The sequence below is a fragment of the Alligator sinensis genome, unplaced genomic scaffold (genome assembly GCF_000455745.1).
Source record: "Alligator sinensis unplaced genomic scaffold, ASM45574v1 scaffold583_1, whole genome shotgun sequence".
Lineage (NCBI taxonomy): Eukaryota > Metazoa > Chordata > Crocodylia > Alligatoridae > Alligator > Alligator sinensis.
This window is the reverse complement of record NW_005841983.1, coordinates 1,956,042-1,976,472: the sequence shown is the minus strand read 5'-3', so window position 1 is coordinate 1,976,472 and position 20,431 is coordinate 1,956,042. Positions and strand designations below refer to the sequence as shown.

General features: G+C 45.3%; 1 protein-coding gene across 3 annotated transcripts in view; it reads left to right on the top strand.

The window, feature by feature from the left end:
- The window catches only part of NHS (NHS actin remodeling regulator), a 120,351-nt gene that overhangs the window by 76,473 nt on the left and 23,447 nt on the right, over positions 1-20,431 (top strand). For all 3 annotated transcript variants that reach the window (XR_003093446.1, XM_025201099.1, XM_025201100.1), the window contains exons 2-3: positions 633-785; positions 3,738-3,871. Coding sequence is in view for 2 of the 3 variants with exons in the window: in XM_025201099.1 (XP_025056884.1) it covers positions 633-785; positions 3,738-3,871 (287 nt within the window). In the remaining variant the exon portion in view is untranslated. The remainder of the gene's footprint in view (positions 1-632; positions 786-3,737; positions 3,872-20,431) is intronic.

The following is a 20,431-nucleotide window of genomic DNA, read 5'->3' as shown; positions in this document are numbered from 1 at the left end:
AGCAGCAGCCACACCTGGAAACTGCTGCTGGCTGGGCTGGGCTGGGCTCTTGCATGCATGAGGGTGGGAGTGAGGCACAATAGGATAAGTTGGGGCATCTTGGTGGGTGAGTGCCTCGCTCCCACCCTTGTGCGCAGAAGGACTGAGTGGGGTACAATTTGTTGATGGGCGCCTGCGGGCTGGATGATAGTGCCTGATGGGCTGGATTCGGGCTCTTAGTTTGAGAGGGTGATTTGCAGTTGGTGGGTGAGTTCTATTGCTCACTCTGACCCTGGCTTATTAAGTGACCTGAAGCAAGTTATTTAGCCATTTGGTGGCTTAGTTTTGCCACTTGTAAGATGAGGATGAAAATATTTAGCTTTTATATACCCAAAATGATTAAACATTGATAACGATAGCTCTGTAAAGCTCTTTGTGATGTACAAAGGAAAGGGGCTATGTAAATACCAGGATGTACTCTTATGTAGAAAAGACTACAAAAATAATTGTTCCTACTGCCTACTTGGAGGAAAGGTGACATGGCACTTTAAGTATCCACCATATCTGCCAAGTAAGACCCCTTGTGTGATATTTCAGTTAAGTTTCATGTAACAGAGGGTAACTGTCCTATTCTCTTGGTTTTGATTCTACAGCTGTCTCCAACCTGGATACAGAGAGTAAACTGAGTGTGTACTACCGAGCCCCTTGGCATCAGCAAAGAAATATTTTCCTCCCCTCAACCAGACCCCCGTGCGTAGAGGAGCTGCACTGCCACGCCAAACAGAACCTGCGAGCCTTGCACAGAGGTAACCACTTTCATGTGATACTTCTCTCACAGTTCAACCAGGCTGGAGGCCAGACTCCACTTAGATAAAATCTGGAGTTACAGGATTTTACTGGAGAACTTCTTGGGCACATGTATTAGTTGTGTTCATACACAACTAAATCAAAGGGATAGGGGTATTAACGTTTAACTGTGTTTAATTATTTGTCCCAATTATTAAACAGATATTTACAATCTGTTTACAATTAAAACAATCAAAGAACAAAACCTATAGGCTCTTTTTTAAAGAGCTAAACTTTATTTCATTTTCTTTTCAATTTTTCCATCTTAAGTCTCTTTTTTTCTTTAGTTATATCAGATAGTCTTTAGGCAGTTCATACTTGAATGTTTAATATAAAAATAAGCAGAAAATAAAACTAGCCTTTTTGCTTTTGTTGTAAAAAATCAAAAAAAGAATACAAGCAGGCTACCTTTTAAAGTGTTCAGTAGTGGCCTCTTTCTACTAAAGAAGTTCTTGGCATCAGTATCAATAATTTACTTACTCTTCAGATGTTGCTGTTAGTAATGATGATGATATAATCAATGAATAATTGATCAGATTTGTGACACTCATATTACCTGGGTAAAATGTAACAATCAATTACCGCGATTTGCCCTCTCTGTTGGGTTTAACTCAGCAGTAACAGCACTGCAACGATACATAAAAAGGGATTACAATCATAGTAGCATTAAAATTAAAAGAGAATTTAGGGTTTTCTTCCTTAGCCAATCAACACAGCAACTGTTCTACCATCAGAATAATCTGCTTCTGCCATCTTGTGGACAGGGAAAATCCTAACATAATTAAAATAAAGAAAACACATCATAGTTTCAAGTAGCAAATTTTATTTTGATCACCTTTTATATTTAATAGCAACTAAGCAGCTTTAAGATATAGTTTGTTATACTTTGCTACACTTCATTTTTAACATACTTTAATATTCTAAAGCGCACCTATATTCTGAAATTTACCCCTCAAAGTGACATGTAATTCCATGATTATTCTCTTACTTGCTTCCTCCATAAAATTTTCATCATCTACATGTTACAAGATATTTTTTAACTGCTGCTGTTTCAAATTCAGTGTTAGACCAGAAAATTAAGTTATCCTTCACTCATTTATTTAATACTAGTAGTAAAAATTTTCTTTGGAAAATAGTTGATAATGTTGTCAACAGTGCATTAGGTTAATTCTTCTTACTCTTCCATTGGCTATATGTGCCTGAAATATTATTCTACATTTTCATCAAGAACAAATGGAACATAGAAGAAGAAAAGACCCAAACATTCCCCTTTTTAACATGGATTCATAAACAATTTTGAAAAGGCTTAGTCTCACTGACTGATGTTGAAAGACAAGCTGCTTGCAGGAGTTCAAAAAAAACCAAACAAACCCAAAAATGGCACTTTACCTTAAACTCGGCTCACTCTCGCACCAAGACCAGCACATGCCCAGAAAAGGCATCACGTTAGTTAGCCCCAGCTCACCTAGTGTTTGTATAGATCAGGCGATTGAATCAGCTTTAGATAAAAGTGCCAAAAAGCCCCACTGAAGTGCCCAGTCTACACAGACACTGCATATCCAAGTCAAAGTAATGCACTGCTTCTTTCAGTAAAGTGTGGTTTGCTTTTTTTCCTTAATGTCTGTAAGTAGCCTTAAATATTGTGAGTTCTTGGCAATGAGAGACACATCAGGGCTTGAAAATTCCTTAGAGCTGGGAGATGTTGACGTAGCTGATTCCTCAAGAATAGATCATCCTGGGTCAAATGCCTATCTCAGCATCAGCCTTCCATGGTGTACACAGGATCTGATGCAGCTGTGAAGCCCGGGAATGAAATATTAATCTTCTTTCTCCTCATTCCACCTATGGTGACATGTCTTTGATAGATTTCACACCTCCTGATATTTCTTTGCCAAAGCAGCTGCCATCAGCAGTCAAAGGCATCTTTTAGTTTGTTCTCATTGCCAGATGGAAAGAAGTTGAAGTCCCGTTATGGGACACCTAAGACTTGTTAGTCTTTGATGTATTATGTTTTTTAAGAGAGTTGACTTTCCAGTGGTCTGCAGGTGCAGCTGAAGCTTTTCACTGTGAGGGTCAATGATAGATCCAACTGATCCTCACAGTTACATGTAATACTTAGCATATGTGTTCACCTATCAAGGGAGACCACAGCTACATTTTACCCTTTATGAGCACATTATGTATAGATCTCTCTCAGTTTGGAGATTTTTCACATTGACAAAAACAACGAACTATATCCTGGGACTCTCTGTATCTTTAGGATTTAATAATCCTGGTTTCCATGCCCCCCCCTATCCTGAGTATTTTTCCCCAGTATTTAAGATTCTTGATCTTTAATACCCCTCTTCTCAGTTTTGCTCTGTTTCTTTGCATCAATGATAAAAAGCAACCTTCATTTGTGGGGGGTGCTATCCCCATTTATCAGTAAGAACGCCATCTTTTGCAATCATTATCTAACTTTAATTGTTTTCCTAGGAGATCAGTCTCTTTAGTGTGATTTACACTGTAGGGTCTGAATGTTCAAGAGTAACCTACAGGTGTTTCTGTCACCTGAATCTTAGTTGCTAAATACCAAGCAGTATATAACAGATTTCAGTTAAAACTGGAGCAGGTCACGAAATCAAGGTTTTAATCCTGTAAAATGTTGTCCTTCAGAAAAGTGTGGGGATGGGGCACAGTCCCCTGAAATATGATGTTAATGGCAGGCATACGGAATGTTGTACATATATAGTAATAATTACAAATAAAAAAATAAATAAAAAATGGCCAACCTTATTTTCTGTCTCTTTTGTCAACTCACTCTACTATCGTCCCTAGTATTGCTGTAATTCTCATTTGTACTATCACGTATTTGGGGTGGAGACTGTGTCTTCCTCTATAGCTGATGGTTTCTTTCTCTTTCTCAAAAACAGAACAACGAAACACGGGTGATAACAGAGAGCAAAAGGTGCCAGGCCCCATCTCAGTAGTAGCTCCTCCGTTTCCTTCTTTCCCTGCAATCTACACTCAGAAGAAGCAAACAATAAAGGACCGGCACTTGCTAACAGTAAGCTGTTCCTGCATGCTAAAGTATAACCTGTATATTATTAGCAAACTTAATAATAGTGATTTTCATTAACATTTATTTATCATCGTGCTTCATAATTATCCCATTGATTTTTTTGCTTGCAATACAGTTAACCCTGGTCTATATGCCAGAAAAGTAACAAACTCTGGCTGATTTCCAGCAGAGGTACCAAGGGCTACATTCTGAAGAATCCAGTAAGAGATAGCCAATGGGCACCTGTAATCCTGTGGTGCCGCAGCACCGTACAGTAACATTTCTAGCTACTGACTAAGATAGGTGCAATATTTTGGGGAGGGAACATATTAATGATGTAATTAGAGTCCTGGAAATCACTTTTACGAACAGTTAGGAATTCTAGGATATTAAGCAACAATGTGAGGTTGGGGTATCCCCTTACTATGTGTGGTACCTGCAGTTACACACATGCCTGAAGGGTACTTATCTACTGCTGATCACCAGTTGCTTCTGTTGCCTGTCTTAGCGGTGCCTACAACACACTCAGATACTTTATTACATCACTGAATGGTGTAAGAGTTGTGGAGAAGCGGACAGACAAGTAAAACATCAATGGCATGTTGTAGTGTGTGCCCTGACTGGCTGTAGTACTAATCTGAAATGAAGTGAATGGTATCATTCTGATATCTACCCCATGAAAGGAATTGTGCCCAGATCCACAAAAATATTTAGCAGTGTATCTGGGTTTCTGACTCTTAATGAGTTCCAGAGGAGTTAGGTGGTTAAATATCTTTGTGGATCTAAGCCCAATTCTATACATTTTTTAAGAACTTTCCATTGGGTTAAATTCTCCCTAGTGTTGAGGACCTGCACAAAGTCAAAGTCCCATTTAAACCGTGAAGTCAGATATGGGCGATGCTGAGGTCTTACACTAGCTCTCAGTACAGGGGTAGGTTTAACCCTGCATGAATATGATTGTCACGGAGACACTAGGCATAGCTAGCTATAATATCATCACATACTTGATTTAACAATGAAGCATACTTTACCACATACTACACTGTTAAACATATAATGTGCTGTAACAGTAAAGGGATTGGAGTGTCATGGATACTTCCTAGAAGTGGTAAGTTTCCAGAGTAGTGACCAAATCTGCAGCTAGCTCCAACTATACATTTTTCTTGTCTTTGGAAAACATACATTGCATTTTAAGGCTCGTCCAGTTGTTTTACCTCGTTCAATGAAAAAGATTGTCTTAGTGGCCTACTTTCACAGTGGCAGTCTGGCAGATGTGAGTCTTAAGGAGGGACTTGTTTGAAGATGGGGGCCTTGTACATAAACTTAGGAAAAGTTTTCTGGAATTAGAGGATAGTGTAGAAGGAAGTAGGAAGACATTTGTAGGAGAAACAAATGAATAGTCCCCGAAGGATGACGGCATAGGCAGGGCAGTGAAGACAAAAAGGTCACTGAAAGCTCCTAGAGAAAGAAGTGACCAAAATGATACCAGGTTATGGGCCTGAAGTGGGTGCAATATAATGGCTTGGAAAGAATAACTAACAGAGGTTCCTAAATGCAGAGGTGGAATCAGCTGCCTTTTCAAATTATGCCATCTGTGGTGGAAGAACTACATCTTTGTTATCTTTGGAAAACAACTAGTAAGTTTTAGATGTTAGCTCCATGTAATGCAGATTAATTGGTAACAAGAAATCCCATGAGCCCTGTATTGGAGAAAGGAAGTCATGCCGACTGCAGACTTCTTTTGGCTTTGTCAGCAAGTTCTCCTTTTCCCTGTTAAGAAAGAAAGTGTCAAGCTTTGTGCACATCTTTATTGGGTCTTTTCTGGAAACTGCCCAGACTCCGTGTTTTCCCCAAAGAGGAGCAAACAAAAGTTAGTTGGAGCACTTGAGCCTACTGGCCTCCAGCCAATTGGCAGTGTTTCTCTGTAGGAATTACAAGCAGTTCAGGTTCAGCATACTTCAAAACACTGTCATCCCACTTCTTGAAGCCCTCTGCCTTTATAGGAAGAATATGACAAATGGTAGAGATTGTATGTGAAAACAGGCCTTGAACAGCTGCTCAGGGATTTCTAAAATATGTTCCAAGAGACTAGATCAGAGAATCAGTGTCTCTGACTGAATGGCTCAAGATGCTAAAGAAAGCTGAAGATGCTATTAGTGGTGAGATCTCCCTTTTCAGTGTAAGCTTGTTGACCTCTGTGAATTTATAGAAGTTCCTGTAGCTTATGGGTAATTTTTGGTCTGAGTTTGCCAGTTGGTTACATTGCCGGATAAGTAATGAACTAAAAAATTACCCTGGTTGAAATCCACCAGAATTTTCATTCGTGGAACAGCAGCATACCCTGAATTTTTCTTCCGTGTCTGAAAGGAGTACTGGAGTAGTGAAAGGAGTAGTGAAGGAAGTACTAACTCTCTCTATAACAAGCCACTTTCTATGCATTTTAAAAATAAGAAATAGAGCCATCAGGAAGGAGAATGGTCCTAAAGTTGCAGACCAAGCTTTCCAAACCTGAGGACCAAAGTCAAACACCTGCAGTCCAATTAAGAGGCCTGAGTTTTTAGAGACTGGCAACTCAGTTCTCATTGCTGCAGCAGTTCAGTGGTACAGAAGGAGAAGCCATTCTTTTAGGTTCCAAAGTCTGAATATTTCGGTGGCAGCTCAGGAAGCTCAGCTGTGTTAACTCAGCATTGTTCAACATCCTCTATGTTGCTTGAAAGGAATGAGGTGAAATAAACTGTAAGAAATGAAGGCCTCCCTCTGATGAGGGAAACAGAAGTAGAAAACACTACATAAGATGGGATCATTATATTCTGGGGACATCCTGGGCAAGATGGGCATGCCTGTGCTGCTTCCATGGCACTTCTGAGGAGCACACACCACCTGACTCTTGCTCTAGCTTCTGCTCCTGTTTGACACAGGCCAAACAAAACTGAGGCAGTGAAGTTGCCAGGAAGGAGTGTCTCACTGCTGTACTCAGCCTCTCTGCCATGCTTGAGACCAGCAGCAGGGTTCCCCTTAGGGCACTTTTATGTCCTTACATCAAGATTTGATGCATGTAGAGTGCAAGTGGGTGTATACGGCATGGTACAAAGGGCCATTCTCAAAAACACTATGGAAGCGGTATAGACATGGCTGATGTATTCTGAGTTGAGCTTATTGTATGCTCTTGGAACAAAGTCCTGCTAATTCAAGCTCTTTGCCTGGGAAGAAAACAAATCCCATATGAGAAAGACACAGATTTGACAAAGCAAGGGGAGTATTTCGTATACATATTTCCATGACAACACTGCATGTAAAACCACCAACTGTATGATGGGGAACCAAGATGTTGTGGTCAGCCCAACTGCAATTAAGATTTTGTTTCATATTCTTCAGTCTCAGCTTTCTCACTGGTGCCCCAGTTCAGTCTAGTGAAACATGTAACTCCAAAAGTACACCGTTTGAGTTGGGAATCTTGTTTATGCAAACCTGTTCTGGAAATCTCCCGAGAACAATCTTTCTTACAAGACCTCTGGCTGTTCAGCTCCAGGGCACAAATACTGTGCAGAAATGAGAAGAAACCTTTGTAAGTTTTAAACACATAGGTCATCCATAGATAAACATCAATGTCAGTTTGACTGTAAAACAAAATCAACACAAAGATTTGAGAAGCTTCTGTTTTGAACTGGCTTTTCCTATCCTTAGATGAGAATTCAGCTGGAATAAATGAGAAATGGAAATAACCCATAAGATTCTTTATTCTTTCTAGCTCAGGGGCAGGCAAAATATAGCCTGCAGGCTGGATTCAGCCCGCCAGGCCGTTCTATCTGGCCCATGGGGCCCCTCTAAAATTTAGAAAATTATTACCTGCCTTATCTAAAATCTGATGAGGCACCAGCGGCAGGAGGAGCCAGCAGCAGGACCCAGCAGTGGCAGCAGCAAGGCCTACCTGGCCCCAGCCCACCCCCAACCAGAATCTTCTGCCTAGTGGAGGCTTCTGAACTGGCGACTGTGGGGCTGTTCCCCCTCCCTCCATCCAAGAGTGGAAACTCAGATAAGAATGGGTGGAGGGGGGAATCACCAGTGCAGCAGGAGCCAGCTTGGCCTGGCAAGCACCACGTGATTCCCAGCTGGCTTCTGCTGCACCGTGCCATCCCAGCCATACAGCCGGAAACCATGTGGTTCTGACTGGACCAGGCTGGTGGTTCCTGGCTGCATGGCTGGGACTGAACAGCATGGCATGGAGCCAGCCAGAACTGTGGAGGCTGGGCCAGGCTGGCTCCTGCTGCATCCTCCAGCCAGCACTATGTGGTTCCCGGTAGGGCTGTGTGAAGCGGGCCCTGTTCGATTCTGATTCAGATTTGGCCTGAATCAGGGACTGTGATTTGATCCATTGATTTGGATTACTGTCCCCAATTTGATTCGGCCATATCTGAATCTGACGATTCGATGCTGATTTGGCAAATCAGCAATTCGAACACAGGCACAGCTTTAAAATTTTTTCTACATACCTTGAGGTAGCAGGCGCAACTCATGATCCCTGTGGTGCTGGGGCACATGGAGCACCCCACAGCAGCATGGGGGGCTCTCCAGCATGCTTGGCAGTGAACTCAGAAGTAGACTGGAAATACTTCCGGTCCACTTCTGGATCTGCCTGGGAGTGCACTGGGGGCTCCCCCTGGCCCGACAGTCAGCTGCAGGGGGACCCTGGGTACCGCCTCAGACCCAGGAGTCACCAGTTGCTGAACCAGGGAGGCATGCCCCCACCCCCCGTGCACTCTCTGGTGTACCAGGAAATGGACTGGAAGTGCTTCTGGTCCACTTCTGCGTCTGCTGCTGAGCGTGCTGGGGAGCCCTCCATGCTCCTGTGGGATGCTTCATCTGCCCCAGCACCGCAGGGTTTGGAGCTTCTGCTACCTAGAGGTACGTAGAAAAATCATTTAAAGCTGTATCTATGGCCGAATTGCCGAATTTGTCCGAATCGATTTTGGAGGGTTCCAAATCAATTCGGAGAGATTAAAATGTCCTCTGATTTGATTCAGATTCAGAGATTTGGTCACTGAATCAGGCGGAATCTCCATCGAATCGAATCAGGGACCAAAGCTTCATATAGCCCTAGTTCCCACCTGCATGGCCAGGACCACACAGCGCAGCAGGAGTCAGCCAGGAGCTACAGGGGCCAAGCTGGCTCCTGCTGCATTCTGCAGTCCCGGCCATGCCACTGGGCTGCCAGAGTGGTGGGAGGAGGGAGAGCAGCAGCAGCAGGTGGGAAGGTAGGGAAGTGGCAGGGGAAGGGCAGTGGTGGCAGGTGGAGGGAGGAAGTGGCAGCAAGCAGGCAGGTGGAAGTGGGGGCCCGCACCAGTGCCCCAAGCCCAGGGTGGGGCAGGGGACCAGGACAGGGTGGCAGGAGTGCAAGAGCCCAGGCTGCCAGGGGCTGTATGGAGCTGAATCATCTCTGCCTCTTTCCCCGCTGGCAGCCCAGCCACAAGCATTCCTGGGGCTTGCTGGGATCATGCACTGCCAGGGCTTTCTCCCTGCCATGGGCCATGAGCACCTCCCAAGTTAAAAGAGGCGGTAGCCTCCCAGCCCCAGCAAAGAGCAGGGGGGGGGGGCTGGGGGGGGGGGGGGTTTGTGTGGGGGGGGTCCCCCCCCCTACCATACACATGTATGCACACCCCCCACCTCTGTGCACATGTATCCACACCCCCCCATGCACACCCCACACCTAAACCCTCTCACACCATCCCCCTCTACACATGCCACAACCCCCCTCAGCCACCCTCCTCCCACACTCACAGCCCCCTACAAACCCAGTACCCATCTACACCCACCCCCCACACCTATCAACACACACACACACACACATCCTCCTCCATACGCCACATACACACATACCTAAACACACACCCACAGCCCCCCACAAACCCTGTACCCACCACCCATACTGCCCCACCTCTCCATACCCCCCCCAAACATAAAAGTAAGACTTCATTTTAACTATTATTCAATCACCTCTGTGTATACTACAAACACATATAAAGCAGGATAAAATATTTTTTTAAATCAAATTAATGTATATTGTAGTAGATGTTTTTTATATTTAGAATACAATGTACCCTCTTGCCAAAAGGAGTATTTCTGGGGATAAGGGGCAAGGGTTAGGGGCAGGACTTCTGGTTCCAAGATGGCGACTGGGGGCGGGGCACCTGTCAAGGGGCAGAGCTACCCTTGTAGCCCTCAACAGCTCCCCAAAACTTGTTAAGTGGTCCTCCAGCCAAAATAATTGCCCACCCCTGTTCTAGTTGCTGTATCAGCAATAGTCTCTGTGTTATATTTCTAAGCATTTTTATAGTCCAGTTTAAATGATTTAAAAGTGAACTCAATCACTACCCCAAGTTTGCAATCACAAGGACATACTAATGGAGTGAATGATTTGTATTAATCGGGCCATATACCCCCTGTGTGCAAATGGGGTTTGTTGTTTGTAAGAAAAGAATCTGTACTATTAAGCCTGCAGATTGCACATAAAAGCAGCAGATATCCAGCAAACGTGGTACATCATGCATTATGGGCAGTGAAGTTGCCAGGAAGGAGTGTTTCATGCCTTCAGTTGCTGGAATGCCATGCGTGCTATGACTTCTGTCAGAAAACATACCTTATTTTTTGTCTCCATCTTGTCAAAACACTGAAGTGTTACATTAATCATGAAGGGATTGTCAGCATTTTAGCAGATCACATTTGATGAAATGTTCCAAAGTAAAATAAAACACCCACGAGCAACTAAATTAAAAAAACCCCCAAAAACCTTGTGGAAGATGAAACGTATGGAGATGTAAATTGTGAGAGTAGGCAGGCGAGCAAGACTGCACTTCATAGCAGTAAAACCTGAGACAATAGCATAATAAAGAAGTGTTTCTTCCATTTTCTCTCCCACTGTTGCCTGACTACATGAAAAAGATACTGTGCAGACAGAGACCTGATTCTGTTTCATTAAATAGGCATGCAAGTGGTTCTTAGATATCTAAGCTCAATTCTACCCCACCCTTCTTGAGACTCTGGAAAACTAATATTGCAAAGAGTGGAACTAATATGTTCCCTTCATTGATTCTTTTTGTGACTTATTCTGAAGGCTAAGTTGAAGGCATGTTACAAAAGTAGTATAGCTGAGGGGGCCAACTGGGGTAGCAATCCCAGGTACTACCTTTTTGAGGGCACTAAAATAGCCACCGCCACATGCCTCCATGATTGGCACCATGGCAGCTGGCACTGCCCCCTGCTGCCCTAGACACAGAGCTGCTCTGATATGCCTCTGTATTACCTGGTTTTCAGGTGCTTTGGTGGGATGGAATCAGGTTGCACTTAAATGCCCAAGTGTCACTTAGATGCTGTAGCAAGTGCCCATCCCAGGGGTGGTTGCAATGCCCCTTGGTGGCTCCTCAGCCTTTGCCAACCTGGCTCCCCTTGGAGCCCTCTCCTTTTTACTTGTCCACCACACCTACACGTTAATTTCTGATGAAAGGGAGGCTGCCTTGGCTTTCCAAGCCTAGTCTTATTCTTATGACCATAGGTGCTCGTGGTCATTGCCTTAACAGCTAGTTTCATGGACTTCACCCTCCCCAGTATCCACTCCTGTGCCTCATGGGTAATCTTTGAGCACAACTCTCTGCCCTATGACAGGCCCCAGGCACTGGAGCTTCCCTTGATGCAACCTTGTCCTCACTGGGCTCTGGACCCTCCTGGTCCCCCCAGGCACCAGACCTTCTCCCCAGTACCTAGTCCTTCCTGGGCTCAAGCTTTATCTCTCTGTCTGTGGGCCTCAGGCCTGCTCTGGCCCTGCACTCCATCCCTCAATGGACTCAGGCTCTCTCCCTTTGTGCCCCAGGCCCTCTATTCTTCTGGCCCCTCTCTCTCACTGGGCCAGCTGGGACCTACCCTTCCACAACCACCAGAAGTTGTTCATCACAAGCCCTCTCGGGCCATTGCCTCTCGTCCCAAGGCTATCTGTTCCAAGGACTGCCATGCTCCTCTCGGGCACTGCTCTACACTAGCTGGGCTTCAGTCACCCTGATCCTCTGCTGTCTGCTGTCCCTCTCTAGGCTATGGGCTTTCCCACCCTGGGAATGGGCTCTTCCCAGGCAAAACCTTTTTGTTTCTCTCTCTTAAAATTGCATTGTTGTGGCAACACTTGTGCAGTGTAAAATAGTAAATGATTGAGTCCTTACCTCTTGTCTATAACATAGTAAAGTAGTAGTTTTTCCATTTTGTAGGTGGAAAAACAGAGGCAGAAACGTTAAATGATTCACCCAAAGCTACAAAGAGACATCAGAGTTATATTTCAGAGTTCCTGGTTCTAGTACTGGGTTCAACTACTAGTTCACGCTTCCCCTAAATTTTATATTTCCAATATTTGGATTTTTTCTTTGATATATACACGTCATGGATTATTCAATATATATTATCTTTGGGCTTAATTAAGGTGGAAATACATGACTTGATTCCTATATAAAACTTGGGTCTTATCTGGGACTTCAAGGAGGCTTAGATAATGTTTACTCTTGGATAAATTTCTCCTATGCCCTGTCTCTTTGCGTGGTCCAGTAACACAGAAATCTGGAGTCCTAAGCAATACATAATCCTTTTGTTTACCTTTTTGTTAACTATAGGTTGTGCAGGGAGTGGGGGTCAAAATAATCTTTTAGGAAATATATACATGACTTTATTCACATTTATTCACATCTCCTGCTATGAAACTATGAAACCATGACAGTTCAAGCTCTGTCAGCATTTTCAGCTTAAATCTCGCTTTGCAGGGGTTTGTGACTCAGCCATTAAGATTTCCTGTGGGCTGACATTTGACACTTATTTTTTTTAAACTAATTTTCAGGGGGAAATTCTAAGTTAAGGAAAGGAAACATAGTGGGGATCAAAGCTTACTGCTTTTGAAAACTTCTGCATCCCTTTACAAAGATCACAAAACATCTTTGAATATATGAACATATCTGTTTTATTAGCTCTTGGTTTTATGTTTCTCTGTTAACCCCTTTCCAGTGATTCTGTATTTCTTGAGTGCTTACTTTAGAAGTCCCATTGCTCCCTGATATGCTGTCCCTTCAAACGAAGCCTGGTAGGTATGTGATGCAGCAAGGGTATTGCTTTTTGTCCAAGCCTTCCATTACAATATGCAGACCACAAACAGCAATAGAGCCCCAAACTTTTGTGCAGGGAGAGGAAAAGAAACGAAGCGGTGTTTTGCCACCACCCTTAGGCAAGTTCCATTTCCTCTCTCTAATTCCATTGCTGGCCAGGAAATTGATCTGGTTGATAATTGCCAGGCTGGTTGAGCATATGCCTGCAGAGGTCCCTTACAGTCATTTGTGCTGATTAAGCTTAAGTTTTGCATTACCCCGGTATGTGATACTGCACAGGACAAGCTAAACCTAACTTGGAAGATTGCAGAACAGGGAAGATTGCAGTGTATGCACAACTCAGCTTTTTACTATAGAGCAGAAGGGTAATGGGGTAGCTCTGCACCCTGGGTCGTGGCAGCGTGCAGGGCAGTGGCCACCACCACCATGACGACAGCATGATGACGGAAAGAGCAGTGGTGACGGTTTCTGTTTTTGTGTCTCCCTTCCCTCCCCTCCAGTCAGTGCTCATGGCTGGTGTCTCTCCTCCCCCCCACCCCCCACTTAGTTATGCTACTGCTATAGAGTGGTTCATCTTACAGAGATTTAAGCAAATTAATAATTACACCTACACAATCCATCCTATTGAAGCTGATGGGCTATACTCAGATTTGTCAGTGTCTGTAGAATAAATGCCTATGTAGTTAAATTATGCATCAGACTAAATGGATTCTAGGTAATCATTCTAGTCAACTGCAGAAAACTGCCTTTTAAAAATATTCTGGTTTCATATTTAACAGCTTGATTGTCACCAGTGTTGTTTGACGCCTATGGAAACCATGCACTTAGTAAAAACTGCTTACATGCAAATTTGCTCGACAGACCAGCATGGCCCAGGGTATTTAATAATCATTTAATGATTAATTATGCATATACTCGTAACAGAGAGAGTTTGAAACATGGGTTTCAATCCCCTCAAGCAGGAGAAAATTGAACCTGTATCTTCCACATCTTGTTTGAGCGCAGTAACCATGAGATACTGAATGAAAGAGGGGCAGAGGCAGTGGCACCACTATCTGTCCTGTTTTGAAAGGAAGTTTCAGCTGTCACTGCATTATGAGCAGATCCCAATCCATTAGGCCAGTAGTTTTCAAACTTTCTAAAGTCAGGGAATCCTTTCATACCACTTCTTTTGCCAAGGAACCTCAACCCCTATCCTAAAGGCTGACATGGAGCTGGCTGACCTGGCCTGGCAATAGTGGCACACTGCCTCCCAGGCTGCTCCACCATTACCCCCAATCTCTGTGGAACCTTTGATGACCTATCGCTGAACCCCAGGGCTCCATGAAATACAGTTTGAAAACTACTGTATTAGGTTCCTGTTTGAAGGAAGTAGCTTGAGAACCCCCTTGATTCTGGAGCCTCACTGGGCTTATACATTAAACAGGCTTCAAGCTGCTCAGCATTGTCAAGCTTCCTAGAAACAGAACATAAAGCTCCTGGGGAACTTTATGGAGTTCAGGCAACTTCTTGGGGTAAGCAGCAAGTGTGTGAGAGTTTTTAGGATCCAAGTTTTGAAATTTCATAGACATTAGGGCTGGAAGGGACCTCGGAAGATCAGCGAGTCCAGCCCCCCACCCAAAGGGCAGGAAGTCAGCTGGGGTCATAGGATCCCAGCAAGATAAACATCCAATTTTCTCTTGAAGGTGTTCAATGTAGGTGCTTGAACCACCTCCGATGGCAGACTGTTCTAGACCTTGGGGGCTCGGACAGTAAAGAAAATTTTCCTTATGTCCAGCCTGAAATGGTCTTGCAGGAGTTTGTAACCATTCAACCTCGTCATCCCTTGGGGCGCTCTGGTGAACAAACGTTCCCCCAGATACTGGTGGTCACCCCTGATAAACTTATAGGTGGCCATCAGATCACCCCTGAGCCTGTGCTTTTCCAGGCTAAAGAGCCCCATAGCTCTCAGCCTGTTGTCATAAGCTCTGTTTTCCTGACTTCTGATCATGCGCGTGGCTCCCTTCTGCACTCTCTCAAGCTTCTCCACATCCTTTTTGAATTGTGGAGCCCAAAACTGGACGCAGCACTCCAGCTGCAGCCTCACCAAGGCTGAGTACAAGGGGAGAATGACGTCCCGGGATTTGCTTGAGAAGCATCAATGGATACAAGCCCGCATTTTGGTTGCTTTACTAGCCACAGCATTGCATTGAAGGCTCATGTTCATCTTGTGGTCAATGATGACCCTCAAGTCTCTTTCTTCCATAGTGCTAGCCAGTGTAGCACTGCCGAGCCTATAAGGATGCTGTAGGTTTTTCCTCCCAAGGTGGAGAACCTTGCATTTTTCAGTGTTAAACACTATCCGGCTCTCTAGAAATTAGGTGCCTACATCTCTCCAAGTCCCTCTTTCCTTACTTTATTCTTACTACTTTTTCCCCCCTGCCATGATAGGAGGTTAGCACTGACTATCAGCCCAGATACACACAAAGGTAACTCAGCATCTAACTCCCCAGTGAAATCAGTGCAAAGCAAAGTGCCTAAATAAGACTGAGGAGCTAAAATACCTCTGTGGGTCTCCTCTTTTAGCATTTTTCAGTTGACTTCAGTGGGTTTGGATCAGATTCATAAGTGCTACCGTAATACAAGCAAGTAACCATAAATACTGGTAATTATGCATCATTGCTATGAGTGCACATACTGACCACTCAAGTTACAGAGATGCAGTACACCATTAAGAGGAAGATGATGCAGTCAGAGCAAACTGAGTTTACTTTTATAGTAAATTGTAACTTCATAATTTTATGTTATCAAGGAAGCAAAATAAACAATTGGGGGGGGGGAAACTGGGGAAGGATATAGACTTGTTGTGTTGCATTTGGTTCTTTGTGTTCAGTAGAGAGGTGCCACATGTGGATCTATAAGAGGGAATTCAGTTATATGACCATTTTTTAAATGGGCTTTGGATTTTGGGTGGCCCAGTAGAGAAATCTTTCAGAGGATCTGGGCACCCTCCTGTCCTAATGACTTCAAATCGATTCTCAGAAGTCTTCCATTGGACATCCAAAAATGGAGTCACCCATGTTCAGTGATCAGAAAGATTCCTGGAGGATCAACCAGGAAGGGGCTCAGAACCTCAAAGAAATGGGCCTTGAAGTTTTCTTGTCATAGCAAGATAATACCCAGCTCTGAAAAAGCCATTGTCTGATATAATTAATCTGTGGGAAGGGTAGGGAAATTAGTCCTGCTAAAAAATGCCCATCTGATGACTGTGTCCTCTGAAAATCTGCCTTTAGCCACAGAATAGATTCAAGACAGAAAGCAATAGCAAAAGGCTTGCCTGGATTTCCCCGCCAGCTTCAAGGCATCAATCTTATTCTGGATGAATCAGACTTGAATGAATGGTTTAACTTCATGCCAGTTCAGTCCTGCCTTTCTGTTGAGACTGCTTGTTAGTTTACCAGTTGTCCTGTGCGTTCTTGTAATAGAATCATTATCAAGGGGAACTGAAATAACACCCCTGACCTGCAATTAAATAGCAAATGTTTTCAATCACTACTAACTTTGGTTGGATCATAACCATCACTTAAGCTGTGTCTTGATTGGGAAAAACAGGTTTGTGCTTAACTAGATATGGCTAACTCAGGGTAAAATCCTAGTAAAGACAAGGCAGCCTTTAGGTTGCATACAACTTAGTGAGTGGAGGAAAGATAAGGATTCCCCCAAAGTCTTTAACTCAACTTACTAGCTAAAGGCGTACAAATATTTGATTGTTCAGTTGGTCTTGTGTTACTCCTAGGTTATGTGATAACTACAAACTTCCCTAAGCAGTTGGCAGAAGAGCAGGAGATCACGGTTTTGAGAGCAGGGGCAGTCGGGTGGGAGTAGAGTGCAGGAGTCTTACTCAAAAGTCTGCTGCTGCTGCTGCTACTGCCCCATGCCCTGTCTGCCCTGGCTCTTGCTCTTAAAGCGGCAGCAGGGTGTCCAGGTGCAGCTGCGAGAGCAATGTCATGGGGTTGCTCTTGCTGCCAGGTCACAGAAACCACAAGGATTCATAGATTCACGGATTGTAGAGTTGGAAGGGACCTTGAAGGATCATCGTGTCCTCAGGGACAATTCTGGCACTCCGCTAAGTTGGTACCCAGAGCCGGTGCCCCTCTCACCCAGCTGTAGTTACACCGCTGCAACCTGTCTTTTCTTAATGTGAGTTAGCTAACTTGGGTTCAGAACTGACATTCCTTCTTAGGGAAGTCAAAGCCCTAGATGGGAAAAGGTGATACTTAAGTCTTTAAAGACACTTTCAATCAGCCATTGTTTCTTCTTTCACACCTGTTGTTTTTAACTACTCACTACACTGGTATGGATATACCAATGTCTTCCTTCAGGGTTTTACATCAGTTTCCTTCTGCTGAGAGAATCCCAGCATTTCCGCCAGTAAGATGCTGGATGCACAAAGCACTTCCATTATAGATTACATCCCAGAACTCCCTATCTTTTACACCATTCCTGGACCCTGCATGCATGTAATGCCTTCCTCAACAATGATCACTTCTGAGTCTGCACATCTGAATGCAGAGGCAGACCCAAGATTTAGCAAAAGGAGTGATGGGGGGGAGGAGGTGCGGAGGCTGCCACCCATGCTGCAGAAGTGGCTGCACCCTTGCTCCCAGCCTCCTGCACCCACTGCTGCAGGAATACTGCATGAGTCTCTGGGGACTTTTTAAAGTCCCCAAAGTACATAAGAATCCCCCTTTTCCTCTCCATGGTCAAAGGCACGTCCCTTCCTCTCTACTTCCTCCCTTCCCCACCTACCACTGCTGCTTTCCCTGTTGTCTCGGGGGGGAGGGAAGCTTCAAAGCCACTCCTGCCACAGCAGCCAGACTGTGCAGGAGCTGGACTCAGCTGGGAACAGCAGCAGTGGCAATGGGTAGAAGGGTTCCTTCTCCCCTGAACTCTGCTCTTAGGGAATTGGACATGGTCGGGGAACCTACCACCGGGCCATTGCTGCTGATACCCCAGTTGCTGTTCTCAGCTGAGCCCAGCCCCTGTGCAGCCTGGTTAGAGCAGGCAGGAGTGGCTTGGATGCTTTCTGTGCCCCAGGGAGGATGGGGAAAGCAGCAGTGGCAGGTGGGGGAGGGGAGGGGACATATCTCTGAGCAGGAAGGGTAAGGGAGGGGTAGGATTCTTACATACTTTGGGAACTTTGAAAAAGTCCCTAGAGGCTCCCACAGCATGGGCCAGTGCAAAAGTGGGGGTGCAGTGCATCACTGCACCCCTTCTGCATTCATGCCATATGAACATGACTCTAAGCTTTGTTGGTATCACATGGCCAATTTTAGCACTGAACCTGTTCCTTCTTACTGTTTTTATCATGCATGCAGGTTTTCAAAACAATGAGTAATTCTTGGAAAGTAATTCAGGCATCATGCAATGTATTTGGTAGCTAGACTGAATAGCAAAGCCTTATCAATATGATAATTGAAAAACTTATCCTACCAACTTGCTGTCAAACATGTCATTTCAGGTTGTCCCAAAGAGGACTGCATTTTGTAAGCTTCATCGTTATCTTCTCAGAATGTTAGTATTAGAACAGGAGTTGGTAATAAAACCTACTATTAGAATAAGTAAATGTTGTTACTGTAGTACCTAGTACACGTGGTACATGATTACCTGACCCCACTCCTTGTTTTGTAAGGGATCCCTCTACTCCTTGGCAGATAAAACCTGTTGGTAGAGAGGAAATTCTAGCCCCCTGTAGAAGCCAGAGAAGAAGAATACCACCCCACATGTATGGGCCAGGCACAGTAAAATTCAAATTGCCTACCTTTTTATGGGATGTAGCATGTGCTCCTTTCAATATGAGGCCCTATTTTGTGGCCTCTACCTTCTCCCACTACCTGTCCCTTTAGGAGAGGCTCATGCAGCTGTTGGGCACTAACATGGAGTAGAATTTGCCTTCCTTGTAGACAAGTTCTCACACATAAGGCGCGTCCACATATGCAAGCATGTGCGCTTGAGGCAACTCAAATAGAAGCAGTGCAAATTGGAGCCGGAGCTTTTTGCCTTAGTGCCCGTGACCGGACATGCACTTTGGTGCGGGGCAAATTGTGCCACTTGGAGCAAAATAACCCTGCCTGCTTCCTCCTAGATCTGCAGCTGAGGGAGCTAGAGCCTGGGGTCCCCAGGAGTATAAAAAGCAGCCCTGTCCTGGACCCTCAGGGCTACTCAGTCTCAGGAGTTTCTGGGGCCCATCCCATTGGTGCCTGGGGACACTACTCCTTGTGCTGGCTGGACTGTTGAGGCAGCCCTGAGAGTTTCCTGCACCCTTTACCCACTGCAGCAGTCTGGCAGTGGGGCTGCTGCCTGCCTGTGACCTGCTGCGCACCTGCCAGACCCGGATGGGGACTGCATAGCCGGTAGAGGCATCTGCCTTTCTGGGCCAGCTGCCAGTGGGCTGGGGCTGCAGAGTTGACCTTTGTGCAGCACTACTGCTATGTGTGCCCCTGCCCAGCCATCTGGGCACCTATCGCCTGGAAGATGTTCCAGGTGTGGTAGCCTGCTTTGAACTGTCAAACCATGTCCTCCTGGCCCCAGTTGGCCAGAAGGTCAGCCACAGCCAGCTGGGTCCAAGGTGCCAGGTCTGAGCAGGCTCCTGTGCCTGGGTCCTGCCACTGGCCTCCCTAGCAGGAATTCTGGTGTCCCCTATTTGAAAACTGAAAAATCCCTGATAAAAAAATCCCTAAGTCGCTCTGTAAAATACCCCGAAATCCATGTTCCTCCACAATTAAAACAAAAGACCACTATATATATGGAGAGAGAGGGAGAAAGTGAGAGACAGAGAAACAGTGATAGTTGGGCAATGCTCTGTTGCTATATCTACAGTGTTAAAGCAATTTGGAAGCCTACCAGTGTCTCTATCATCATAATAACATGAATTCTAAATACCTATATGTTTTGCTGTTTGCCTTTGGTTTTCTTACCATAGAGCAGTGAGAGCTCCCTGTGACCCCTTCACTAACTAAGATGTGGGGACAGCTATCCCTGCAGCCACAGCTCCTGCCAGCAGGTCTCATCCTGTCTGGCAGCTGGGTATGTAGGGTGTGTGCTGGGGGGATGTGGGGTTTGCAGGAGGGGGGTGGCAAGTGGGGTTGGGGATGTGGGTGGCTGTGGAAGGATGTGGGGGGCCATGGGGTGTGTTGTGGGTAGGTGTAAGTGAATTGTGGGGGGGCTACTCAGGAGGGGTGGGTCCCCTGTCAACCACAGGGTGCAACCCCCCTGCACAGCTTACAGACTGCCCCCACAGGGACTACAGCCCCCCAGCAAGGGTTACAGTCCCCCCAACAGGGGCCACATGCTCCACCCCTGCTTGCTCCCCCAGCCCCCTGGATTGCTGCCCTGCCTGGCCCCATCATGTCCTGGCTCCTGCAGCCCCCACCCCCCCCTCCCTCCCCCCCCCCCCCCCCAC